The sequence below is a fragment of the Archocentrus centrarchus genome, unplaced genomic scaffold (assembly GCF_007364275.1).
Source record: "Archocentrus centrarchus isolate MPI-CPG fArcCen1 unplaced genomic scaffold, fArcCen1 scaffold_24_ctg1, whole genome shotgun sequence".
Taxonomy (NCBI): domain Eukaryota; kingdom Metazoa; phylum Chordata; class Actinopteri; order Cichliformes; family Cichlidae; genus Archocentrus; species Archocentrus centrarchus.
In genome coordinates, this window is record NW_022060254.1 from 1,729,008 (window position 1) to 1,741,899 (window position 12,892).

At 40.8% G+C, this 12,892-nt stretch overlaps 1 protein-coding gene across 2 annotated transcripts in view; it reads right to left on the reverse strand.

Annotated features, from left to right (window-relative positions):
* Positions 1 to 12,892, reverse strand: part of focad (focadhesin) — a 57,489-nt gene that overhangs the window by 4,962 nt on the left and 39,635 nt on the right. For both annotated transcript variants that reach the window (XM_030723186.1, XM_030723187.1), the window contains 12 exons: positions 12,229 to 12,467; positions 12,060 to 12,149; positions 11,381 to 11,528; positions 8,224 to 8,343; positions 7,715 to 7,837; positions 7,480 to 7,557; positions 7,335 to 7,406; positions 6,450 to 6,552; positions 3,045 to 3,125; positions 2,817 to 2,945; positions 2,617 to 2,732; positions 1,433 to 1,693 (listed from right to left, as the gene is read on the reverse strand). In XM_030723186.1, coding sequence (XP_030579046.1) covers positions 1,433 to 1,693; positions 2,617 to 2,732; positions 2,817 to 2,945; positions 3,045 to 3,125; positions 6,450 to 6,552; positions 7,335 to 7,406; positions 7,480 to 7,557; positions 7,715 to 7,837; positions 8,224 to 8,343; positions 11,381 to 11,528; positions 12,060 to 12,149; positions 12,229 to 12,467 — 1,560 coding nt within the window. The remainder of the gene's footprint in view (positions 1 to 1,432; positions 1,694 to 2,616; positions 2,733 to 2,816; positions 2,946 to 3,044; positions 3,126 to 6,449; positions 6,553 to 7,334; positions 7,407 to 7,479; positions 7,558 to 7,714; positions 7,838 to 8,223; positions 8,344 to 11,380; positions 11,529 to 12,059; positions 12,150 to 12,228; positions 12,468 to 12,892) is intronic.

Genomic DNA, 12,892 nt, shown 5'->3' on the forward strand with positions numbered 1-12,892 from the left:
ACACCATTAAACTCATGGCCCTTAATTTCAGAAATAGCCAGAGGGAGTGAAGCAGCAACAGATCCCTCTCCAAATGATGGGACACAAGATGAGCTCATATATCGGCAACTAAGTTATTAAAGGCAATCAATTGTATCAATAGCAGTTTAAACTCGAGCTTGGATCATGCAACACTAAAAGTAAGTAGCATTAAGCTTTATTTTTAAGATTAGGCTTAAAGCTTTCCTTTATGTTAAAGCTTGTAGTTAGGGCTGGATCAGGTGACCCTGAGCCACCCCTTAGTTATGCTGCTATAGGCCTAGGCTGCTGGGGGGTTCCCATAATGCACTGTATCTTCTAATTCACTTTTTTTTTTTTTTACTCTGTTTATACTTCACTCTGTATTTAATCATTAGTTATTATTAATCTCTATCTCTCTCCCTTCAGCCCCAACCGGTCTCAGCAGATGACGGCCCCTCCCTGAGCCTGGTTCTGCTGGAGGTTTCTTCCTGTTAAAAAATGTTTTTCCTTCCCACTGTCACCAAATGCTTGCTCATAGGAGGTCGTTTTGATTGATGGGTTTTCTCTGTATTATTGTAGGGTCTGTACATTACAATATAAAGCGCCTTGGGGTGACTGCTGTGATTTGGCGCTGTATAAAAAAAATTGAATTCAATTAGGTAGGTAGGCCATTAATGATGATGGAGGCAAAATGTGATGTCAAAGAACAGCAGGCCACTAATTGGCCAGGGAGTGTTGTCACTAGCTGAGCCACAAGAGCAACTCCTTCACCAGAATCAAATGTGGCATTTTTAAAACCCGAAAGCAAGGAAAATGGAGACACACACACCAACACTGTGATCCAACAATGAGGTACAGATGTCGGGGGCACATGAGCAATGAGAAAGTGCATCAGGAAGTTTCCAAGCTAATAGACGTGTTTGAATCACATACAAATTACGTCAAGTGGAACGCAACTGTAATGGAAACAAAACAAAACCATGTTGAGTTGAGTTGAGTCAAGTCGTGCTGAGTAGGTACTAGTGGAAATGCGGCAGAAATGTTCTTATAGCTGAGAACAGGCCCTTTGCTAGCTAGACTTATCTAGCTAGCAAAGGGCCTGAAGGACTAAAGCTACTGTAATGATGAGAAAGGTCTGGCCACACTCCCTTACATTGATGCTCCTCAGCACACCCCCAGTGGCAATAGTCACAAGTCCTTGCTTTGGATAAAACAAGTATATGCCCTTTTTAAGCTATCCTGCATTATTTCATTTATTTCCTTCAGTGGATGGGAACAATCAACAACAGGATATCATGATCCCCAAGGTAAAAACATGGGACAACACCACATGTGAAGTGTGAGGATCCCATGGCTTCTTGGCGCCCTTGTTCAAACATAAAAGTGGAGACAAAAATATATAGTTTCAAAATCTGCAACAGTTATACTGCACCTGGATTTGGTTTGGCAGGAAAGTGAAGATCTTCTCCATGGTAGAGCAGAGAATGGCCCAGCAGTTCTGGGGGGGGTTTGGGAGGGACATGGCCTGAGCAAGGCCCTGCAGCAGAGAGCGACACAGGGACATACGCTGGGGCCGGAGGTCCTCCTGAAACTGCTGCACCCCCAAACTCTCCAAGTAGACCTGGAACTTGTCCTCAGCCACATGCTTCATCCACAAGCCCAGAGTCTCATAGAGGTGGGCCCGAGTCTGGTACTTGGGGAGACAGACTGTCAGTGAGGATCTCTAAAGCCATTCCTGGGCTTTCTTATAGTAACGCCTGAGTATTGAACTTGTTGTAGCGGAGAAGGTGAAACTGGATGTCTGTCATGGTTAAAGTGTTGTATACTTATTCCATTTCTTAAACCAAATATTCTTACGCTTTGGTTTATTTTATTTAGACAACCTTTATTGAGTGCTAACCATGTCTTGACACTATGTCAAGACAAGATTAAAGAACGTATGTAAAAAAACATGCTTTTACACACAAGCAATATACAGGCGATGTAATAATATACGGTGGTGATAAGTCCAAAATCTGAAACTTGTAACTTTATGCTTCATAAAAGTACATTAAGCATATTTTTTCTCTTTTTGTCTGTGATGCCTATGCTTTGTGAATCTCTTGCTAATGAAGCGCTTTGAGTGCTCAAAGTAAAGTAGAAAATATTAGAACTAGTTCATTTACCATCTAATGTTAGCTTATCTGTTAAACTAGATGATTCAATAATTACCCAACATAACTAGCTTGCTTTATCAGTATTGCTGTCAAAATAAGATCCATCTGAAGCCACATCAGTTTTTAGTTTTAAAATCTGTGTGAGATCTATGCAGTGCTGGGAGCTGGTGGTTTGCCAGTGTACTGCTTTGGCTAACATACAGTAGTGTTGGTCACAATAATGACTACCGATGAGAACTTGATTACCTTTAAGAACACCTACAGAGATGATAACCTCCTAAATTGTAAGCTTGATCAATATCAAGAAATATTTGATGAAAGTGGGGAAAGCAAACAATCATATAAATCTGACGGAGAGTTTGATATCAACTTTGAATATGTCCGTACAGACAATTTATTTTTCTACTATAAAAGCACTAACACCCGACCCTACTCAAATTGAAATTCAAGAAGAACTTACACTGAGACTGTGCACAAGGGGCGGTGACAGCCAGGAACCCAGAAAGAGAGCAGCGCTCTGGGAAGACTGAGCTTGACAGGCTGCTAGTACAACACACTGATGCTGTACATCCTCTCCTACAAAAGACAATGAAAAAATTGATTGAACAAGGTTCTCTGATTGTGCTTGCCTTTTGGCACAAGGTGTGTGAGAAGTCTTACCAAAGCTAAGCCTCATTAAAGGTGAAAGAACAGCGCTCCAGTTAATGGGAGGATACTGGAAAGTGGCTCCAACTGATGCCAAGGGGGCCAGAGCAGTCTTAACCAGAGCTGGGTGGAAGAATTGCGGACCTGGGTAAACAGGGAGAAAGGACTGTTGTGCTGTTATGTTAAAAAAAATAAGGCTATAAATACTGCTTTTCTCTAATGGATTTTTAAAACCCCACAAACCTTTTTTGCCAGCTTCAGTGATAAATTCAGTGATGGATCTGATGACACTTCTCTCTGTCAGGTAACTAAAATCTGGAGGAACTGAGAAAAAAAAAAATAAAAAAAATAAAAATAATTCATAGCAAATAGTTTAGCCCTTAGATAAGTCCAGTCAAAGGTTAGGGCTGAGTCGGTGGCTAATTCATGTCATGCAGCTAACTAAAACCTGAAGTCACAGTTTGTGTTGTATGGATTTGGGGGGCTATGGGTCAGGTGGTAGAGCGGGTCATCTACCAATCGGAAAGTCAGTAGATCGATCTGCCAGCAGTGTGCTGAAATATCCTTGGGAAAGATCCTGAATCCCAAGGTGCTCCGACGCATCCATCAGAGCGTAAGTGTGCGCGATTGTTAGAAGGTGTTTAGGCAATGCAGCCCACAACTATTGTGATTGGCCTGTTCAGTATCATCGATTCCTCCTTTGTGTTCCCACTTACTTTTTCACCACAGTTTTTGAATTTAACAGTGAGAGAACAACAATCATGGTCGTAATATAAGGAATAATAATCAAAGCATCAATATAAGTTTCTGGAGGGAGAAGGCTGAAACTATTGGAACGGGTGTGAGGGAACGTAAAAAGAAGTGGAAAAAGGCCCTGAAGAAAAAAAAAACTGACCACAACAAAGAGTTGGGGCAAAGGAGGGAAAAAAGCCTCAGCATTTTATTTGTTTCTATTGGCTTCACCGTATAAAAACATTGGGACACAACTACAAGATAATTAACACATAATGCACCAGCACAAGCCTAAATACCGGCAACGATGTCACCTATTTATGTAGGTTACATAGTAGGCTCTACAAAGATTCGCCGCAGAAGTCTAAATCAGGCCTAAGGGTGCATATAAATGTGCAAGTGTTACATTCAAGTTACGTGCAAAATAACGGCATACATTAATGAACTGCCCTCAAACACGCAGTTTCTATATACAAAAAACACAGAAAAAGAAACATTACTTTGTATTTCGAATAAATATTTTTAATCAATCACTATATAGGCGTTACTAATCTCTAGCAGCTTTACCCTAGGTAGTTTATACGGTTAATTTTCATCAAGATTGAACCAGTCTAGGAGGAGTTCAGGAACACACATGCAGACCGCTACAATCATTATAGTATAATGATGATGATGATGATGAGCTGGCAACATCATCATCATAGTATAATGATGATGATGATGATGATGATGAGCTGGCAAAAATTTGTTGAAATCACCAAAGGAAAAAAAATTGAGGATTTTTTTTTTTCCAGCCTGTTATTAACTACTTATTACTACTGTGCGTGTGGTTCAACAGCTGCACAGCAGCAGACAGGAAAACACTCCAGCGAATCATCAACACGGCTCAAAAGATCATAGGCTGTCCCCTGCCCTCCCTCCAGGAACTGTTCAATGCCCGCTGCCAGAGGAGGGCACAGAACATCCTCCAGGACCCCTCACACCCTGGACACTCCTTGTTTCAGCTACTGCCATCAGGCAGACGTTTCAGGACAATGAAGGCCAGAACAAACAGACTGAGGAACAGCTTTTATGCCAGGGCTATCATTGAACTGAACTCTGTGTGGTTTGGACAGTGATGTGGGGTGGTAGTGCTGACTGTGTGCGTGCGTTGGTGTGTGTATTGGGGCTAGATTCATCTTAATTTACTATTGTGCACTGTATTTTAGTAATCATTTTTATCACTCATATTTTTATTATTTTATTATTTATTGTCTGAGGCACCTAGAAAGGAATGCATTTTAAATTTCGTTGTGCAACTTCTGTGTACAATGACAATAAAGATTCTGATTCTGATTCTATCAGGCTGTCCTAAAAGCTCCCTGAAAAGGATGATCCCATATTGGCTTCTCTTCATTGGCTCCCTGTTAAATCCAGAATTGAACTTAAAATCCTTCTCCTCACATACAAGGTCTTGAATAATCCGGCCCCATCTTATCTCAAAGACCTCATAGTACAATAGAGCACTTTGGTCTCAGACTGCTGGTTTTCTTATGGTTCCTGGGGTAGTTAAACATCAAACGGGAGGCAGACCCTTCAGCTTTCAGGCCCCTCTTCTGTGGAACCAGCTCCCAATTTGGGTTCAGGAGACAGACACCCTCTCTATTTTTAAGATTAGACTTAAAACTTTCCTTTATGATCAAGCTAATAATTAGGGCTGGATCAGGAGACCCTGAACCATCCCTTAGTTACACTGTAATAGGCCTAGGCTGCTGGGGGGGTTCCCATAATGCACTGTTTCTTTTTCACTCACCCCTTTTCACTCTCTCTGTGTTTATATAGCATTTTGCATTTAATTATTAATTATTACACTAGGTAACAAATTTCCACTTCTATCTTGTCTTTGGGTTTAAATTATGTTTTCCTAGTTCTATATGTAAACAAACTAAAAAAAAAAATATTTTTGATCACAAAACTTTGCTTTATATATTTAAAACACATTACATATTATATGTATAATTTTCTCATCCAGTGCCAGTTACTAGGGGTTTTCATTTAGGTTTTAACCTGTTTTCAAGCTGTTTTCTCTTCAAAAATTGCCTAAAAATATTGTAAAAATGGTCAATTATAGGAAAAAATAACAAATTGATGTATTTATGTATTTTAGGGCAAAAAAAAATCATTCTAAAAATACCCCACAGCAAAGTTTGACAGGAAAAATATTTTACAATAAAAAGAGTTAGAAAATAGCACTTGCTTGACAAACACAAACATCGTGTTACAGTGCTGTCGATCTCTGTCTCTCTTTCACAGCATCTTTTGTCCCGTCTCTCTCCCCTCATGCCCAGTCAATCACAGCAGATGACTGCCCCTCCCTGCGCCTGGTTCTGCTGGAGGTTTCTTCCTGTTTAAAGGAAGTTTTTCCTTCTCACTGTCACCAATTGCTGCTCATAGGGGGTCGTTTTGACTGTTGGGGTTTTCTTTGAATTATTTTAGGGTCTTTACGTTACAGTATAAAGCTCCCTGAGGTGACTGATGTTGAGATTTGGCGCTACATAAATAAAATTTAAATAAATTGAATAGTTATCTAGGCAACAGGAGCTTTGAACATCTGCTAGTGACCAAGAAACTGTTTTCAAGTGGCGCCTCGGGTAAAATCAAATTGCATAATGACTGAAGAAACATCGCTTTTAGTGATTATGCAGCACAGCGTGGGGACCAGCTGCCTGCTGGTAGAATGCCATCTACTGCAACTTTTAAATCTAGACTGAAATTTTTCTCTCTGACTTCTAACTAAATGTTTTTAAAAAAGCTTTTAGCATTACTGTATTATTACTTTAAATCTCCATTCAAAATAAGTTATTTTTAATCTATCGCTTCCCTATGTTAACTGTGCAGCAACTACAAGCCCAGACATGCACCATACACCCCTGTTACCTGCTGTGTGACTGTGACTGGTGGACATGTGGGCCAGATGCAAATGGCCCAGCAAACAGGCACTGTTGGACTGCAAACCAATGGCTCCGGAGAACGTTACAATCTGCACAAAAAGAGCAACAATAGACCAGCCGATGCAAAGAAACAAGGGGCATACAATCCAACTACTACAAGATGAAACAGAATACAGTTGTCCCTCACTATATCACGGTTCACTTATTGTACTGTATCGCAGGTTTTTATTTAAAATATATATCTAATTCTGTATCGCAGAGTTTCACTATATCATTGGGATTTTGCAGATATTTCATCAGCAGATGAATACTGTACTGTACACAATGGAAACGCAGTACTGTACGCCACTACCGCAAGTTTGCCAACATGAGATTGTACACGGCACATTATTGGCTGACGGAATAGAAGGCGACCAACCACAGCACTGTGTTCTGTATCCTGGGCCCCGATTGGCTTAGTGACCGTAGCATCGGTCTGTTTGCTCCCCCACCAGCATCTCTCCTTGTCCACTTCACATCGACATGTGATCTCTGAGCGTAGTGTAGCTCTGCGGTGTTGTGCTGTTGTGAAATCTTTGTGTTTAAGAGCATATGAAGTGTTTATAAGAGAGTGGGAAAAGTTTATAGGAATGCGGGATGGGTTTATAAAGCCTTAAAATATATATAAATAATAAAATAAATATAACGCTGCTACTTTGGGGATTTTCACCTATGGCGGGGGATCTCTGGAACCTAACCCCTGTGATAGGTGTGGGATCACTGTACACTGAAATGTGCGCACAAAATGCCATGACTGAATGCAAGAGGAAAGAAAAATGCATTCGACTTTCTCCATGGGAGTCATATTTAGTACGCTTTTTTCAACTCTTACCTGTGTAATGGCCCGAATAACCTCATTCAGTCTGCTCTGCTGCTTTGAGCCAAGCTCAACCTCACTCTTCAGCTGCAATCAGAGGACAATCAAAATGTATTCCTGTCCTCAGTGTATCTCAAACACATATGTGTGGACTTCTCACCTGAATGAGATAACTCTCCGATCCTACTAAAGCCACGAGGCCGTTGACAGCAGCCAATCGTTGCATAGTGGGACAGCCCTGTAATATAAAGAGACACCATAACGGAAAGAAAAGCTGAAATCCCAAACATAACTTTGACTGGACAAAAACAAATGTGTGATATATTGTTTACTGTGAGCAACAAACACTAAAATTTAGACTGAGCAAACATATAAAAGTAAGGTATTTGTTGTACCTCAGCGAGTAAGATTTTGATCCAGGCAGCCAGCAGGTGAGGGTGGATGCTCTCTGCTTTACCGTGGCCGGACACTGACAGGCCATGGACCACTAACCCGAGAGCCAGGGAGAAGCCTGGGGTCTACAAATATAGGGTAAACTTCAGAATCCAGTGAAATTATACTTATTCCTTAACTTGACTGAATTTACCTTCCACTACTGACTGTAAGTAAGTCACTACAAACTACTTCTATAGCATTTTGTAACCACATCCATCAGAGAGGCCTGATTGTGGCTTGTAATCAGACCATCCTGCCTTTTGTAACCACACGCTGGTTCATTTTCACAGCCTGTGTATGACTAACGTCCACTGAAATCAAAGGTCAGATCACATATTGTTTTAACCAAAGCAGAAAGGATTACAGCAATTTACAGAGGGCTGCTGAGAATCTGATATCAAACACAACAAGTTGATCAATAAAACCAGCATTAAGTGCATTCATCACCACCACAACACCAACTTCTTACCTGCTGGCTCTCCTCAGTCAGCGTGCGAAGAGTGTCCATGACCTCCTCAGCCTTGGCAGCGTCAATAAGACCGCCACTGAATGCTGAAACGCTCACACATGCAACAGAGTATGCCAAGACCTGCACGAGTGGACACATTTATTTAGTCCCTACACATGTAGTAAAGTACAGTAAAAAAAAAAACTGAATGGTTGGAATTACATAACTATACGTATGTCAACAATAAAATAATTAAGAACAAGAGTCACTTTGAGTGTGCAATATTTACTTTCAAGGGAATAATATTGCATTTTATATATTCATCTTGTTTTCTTTATTCTTTTGAAATTTACTTTAAGAAGCTTGTAGTGCTGTAAAAATCAGGTAAGGGTGGCATGACAGATGTTTACTTTGATTACACAAACATGATGTAGGTGTGGGTAATGAATATAGGTACTGATTTGTAAATAACTGGACATGAATAACTTTAGCTTATTATATAATATTCTACAGTATATTTCTAACTAACTAGGCAGTTCATTCTTTCTTTAAACACATTTTGGGGTCAACTTGAAAGAAAGGCAGATATAAAATGTAAACGTGAGATCAAAAGTCAAATGTGACATGATATTCGATTGAAAACTATTATGTGATATTTAGAATTCCCCATATACCAACATAATTCCCTAAACGTTGCCAATACAAACAAAAGCAGAAGAATTTTAAGCACAGGTTTCAAGATAAAAGATATATGAAAATGTAACCTTATTTGACCTTGAAGAAGAGGTTAGCGGTCCAAAGTAACATGAATCCCCATATATGATTCCCTATATGTTCCCTATGTTGTCAGTACAAACAATGGTAATAAGGAACACAGTTTTAATGGCTCTATGTAGCATTGTTATCACTTTGAACTTCAGATAAATCTACCGACATTGAAGGAAAAGTCAGAGGTCAAATGTGAAATTACATTTTAAATCTTTATATGGTACATTCTACATGTTGGCAATACACACCACACTTTTAAGAATCATAGTTTCTAAGTTATAAGGCTTGTTGTCAATTATCGACCAACAAATCGTGAAGGTGACCTTGAAGACCTTGGTGGATGTAAACCAAATTTTAATGGATTGTTAAAATGACCCCACTCTACACCCCTACAAAGTTTTATCAGAATTCATGCAAAACATTTCAAGCTGTCATGTTTACAGACAGCATGACACACACACACACACACACACACACACACACACACACACACACATATCCACATGCTACCAAAAACAGAACCTCCTCGGTGGAGGTAATAAAAATAAATATGGAACAATGGCAGCACTGCCAGTCACATAATTTATGATGAGCCTTTCTTACAAATGTTGTGTTTTATTCTTTTTATCAGTATAGAAATCGGTTCTTAAAAACAGATCTGTCACTGCATGATGTTTGGCTCAGAAGAAACAATGTAATATACTTAAAGGTTCTATGTGTAACATTAAAAAAATAAAATAAAATAATGTTTTAATGAAATGTCACTGACAATCACAATGTTGTTGCCCAGGCTCTTTCTACTTTCTTATTTTTACACACACACTCTTTTACACACACACACACACACACACACACACACACACCAGTATAGCTCACATTCTCATCAACATTATATTTTCTCATTCATTAAAATGATTTGAATTATTTACTAGAATATAATTACATTCTATAAGAATTATGCATGATTAACTATTTGTACAATCACACACAGATACACTATTTTTTTATGGTAATCAGTTACAGGATGTTTCACCACATCCTGTAATTATGCACCATCATTCTTGACACACGACTCCATTTGCACCATGCTTACTTCCTGTTTTCCTTTTTTTTTCTTGACATTGCACACTTCTCTGATTCTAAAATCATTACAGAAGGATTTGTTACATTTATAATGCTGCATTTCAAGCAAAATTACCATTAGCACAATCACATGTATATTTATTTACTACTTTAACACAATCAAAGGGCTGGATATTAAGTCCCTTATTTAGACAGGCCCTTGGGGATCTCTGCTTTTTGTTTGTGTGTTTGGAAATTTGATTAGAAACAATCTAATTTCGGATTATGCACTATGCTATCACAGGAACTGCTGAAATAATAAAGGCTGTCATCCATCCATCTATCCATCCATTTTCTTCCGCTTATCCGAAACCGGGTCGCGGGGGCAGGAGCCTAAGCAGAGAAGCCCAGGCTTCCCTCTCCCCAGCCACCTCCTCTAGCTCATCCGGGGGGACCCCAAGACGTTCCCAGGCCAGATATAATCTCTCCAGTGTGTCCTGGGTCTGCCGCGGGGCCTCCTCCCCCTGGGAAATGCCCGGAACACCTCACCCAAGAGGCGGCCAGGAGGCATCCTAATCAGATGCCCGAGCCACCTCAACTGGCTCCTTTCGGTGTGGAGGAGCAGCGGCTCTACTCTGAGCCCCTCCCAGATAGCTGCACTCCTCACCTTATCTCTAAGGGAGAGACCAGCCACCCTTCGAAGGAAACTCTTTTCTGTCGCTTGTATTCGCGATCTTATTCTTTCGGTCACTACCCAAAGCTCGTGACCATAGGTGAGGGTAGGAACGTAGATCGACCGGTAAATCGAGAGCCTCGCTTTTACGCTAAGCTCCCTCTTCACCACGACAGACCGGTGCAGCGTCTGCATTACTGCAGAAGCAGCCCCGATCCGTCTGTCGATCTCCTGCTCCCTTCTCCCGTCACTCGTGAACAAGACCCTGAGATACTTGAACTCCTCCACATGGGGCAAGAACTCGTTCCTGAGCCGGAGAGGGTACTCCACCCAAAGGCTGTCAAATACAGATTAATATTTAAAGAACTGTTTACGAATCAGGATAGAACCAGTCAAAGGTTTGGACACATATATATGAATATATATGAATGGGTGAGCGGTCCAAACTGTTAACTGGTACTGTCAGTCAAAGTGGCAGTGGTAACCACCTTATAAAAATTATACAGGAGTAGAAGTGCCTGAGCAGAATGTTACATCAGGTTAATATATAATCAAAAGGGTGTGGAGAATTAGATTTCATGTGACCTGATGCTACTGCTCTATCAAAACTACAGACTTTAGGACCTGCCCTTGGCTTTTGTGTCAGTATGTGAGTTTTGTGGACGGCTGTGTTACCTCCTGCACCATGCGTCCCTGTCCACTGCAGTCCTGCAATTTGGCCAGTAGCTTGTCAAGTGTTTGGGTGACGCGGACGTGCTGATTCGTCTGTCCACTGCTGCAGAAGGCAGAGAGCACTAGACCCAGACCCAGGATACAGCCAGTACTGAGGAAGATAAGGAAGTGAAAGGGTAAAAGTAAAGACCACCCCTAAGATCCTGATGTAATAATTGATATACTGACAAACTACCACTCCTATACGCTTCCAGACTTGTCTTTTGAAAAACAAGCTCTCACTTATTTTATATTGTTTCCTCCAGTACCAATGAGTTAATGTGGCCTAATATCCAGCATTTTTGTACGTAGCAAATTATATTCTAATCAGCCCGCGCTAAAATGTTTAATAGGCATATACAACACAAGCATCAGAGTACCAGCATCTCACACCAAAACAAATAGCTCCATCCACCAAACAACACTCATAACCAGTAGGCACACACAGGCAAAGCAACAATATGTAAACTCAACACAGGAAGGCCTGGAGATCACAAGATTCAAGCCCAGAATCTTCTAGTTGTGAGGTGACACTCTCTCAGCTTCTTTTTCACTAAGTATACCATGTGAGTATAATGGATTTACTTCCTTGCTGGCTAACTACTCTTCTCCTGTATGTCATGTCTATACACAGAGAACTAACTTGTATTCCAAGTTGGGGTTGAAGGAGGAGCTTTCCAGAGCATCCAGAGAGCTGAAGATGAGATCTGCATCCTTCTGGGCCAATTCTTCGCTGTATACCAGACAGACAAGGCAGTGAGTAATGGGTTACTCTATGCGTTTGAATCAGAATCTCTTCATGCAGACTGTACCTGAGGCATTGGTGCTGCAGACTGCACAGCACCATACCGAGCCCAAGACCAGAGTGGAACTGGATAGCTTGGGAGTCATCTGCAGTAGGGGAGCCCGGTAGGCTGGCCTGCAGCACTGACAGTACCTGGATCAGACCATCTCTCTGCCACGCCATGAGCACTGAGACAAGCAGCGACAAGGACAAGCTTGCACAGGAGCGAGCTATGGCACTTGCTGTGTTCTCACCCGAGTAGGAGCGCTGAGGATGACAAAGAGGAGGTGGTCAAGTATGCTTGTGTGTACAATTAATTTGGATGCCGTTTTCAACAGAGCTTAAATGTGTTTTTCACCATAAAAACGTCATGTGGCTATTTCCAGTAGTTAAGTTATGAGGATATAAGTTAAGGGCAATTGGAATAAAGGTACAAAACCCAAGAAAACTGGGACGTGGCTGAGGCACATGAGAAAGACGGCAATGACAAAGAAGTGGCATACTTACAAGGATTTCACATTATATTATACTTGGGTGTACAGGAATATTACTCCATAATGCACCCATACTGCAGAATTACCTGATATCAATACATTATGTATAACATCACTATAATCATAAGGCAATCATGTTGTTTACATCTGAGCAATATTGCTGAGTGGTCAATATGTCTGTACTTTTTGTGGTCATTA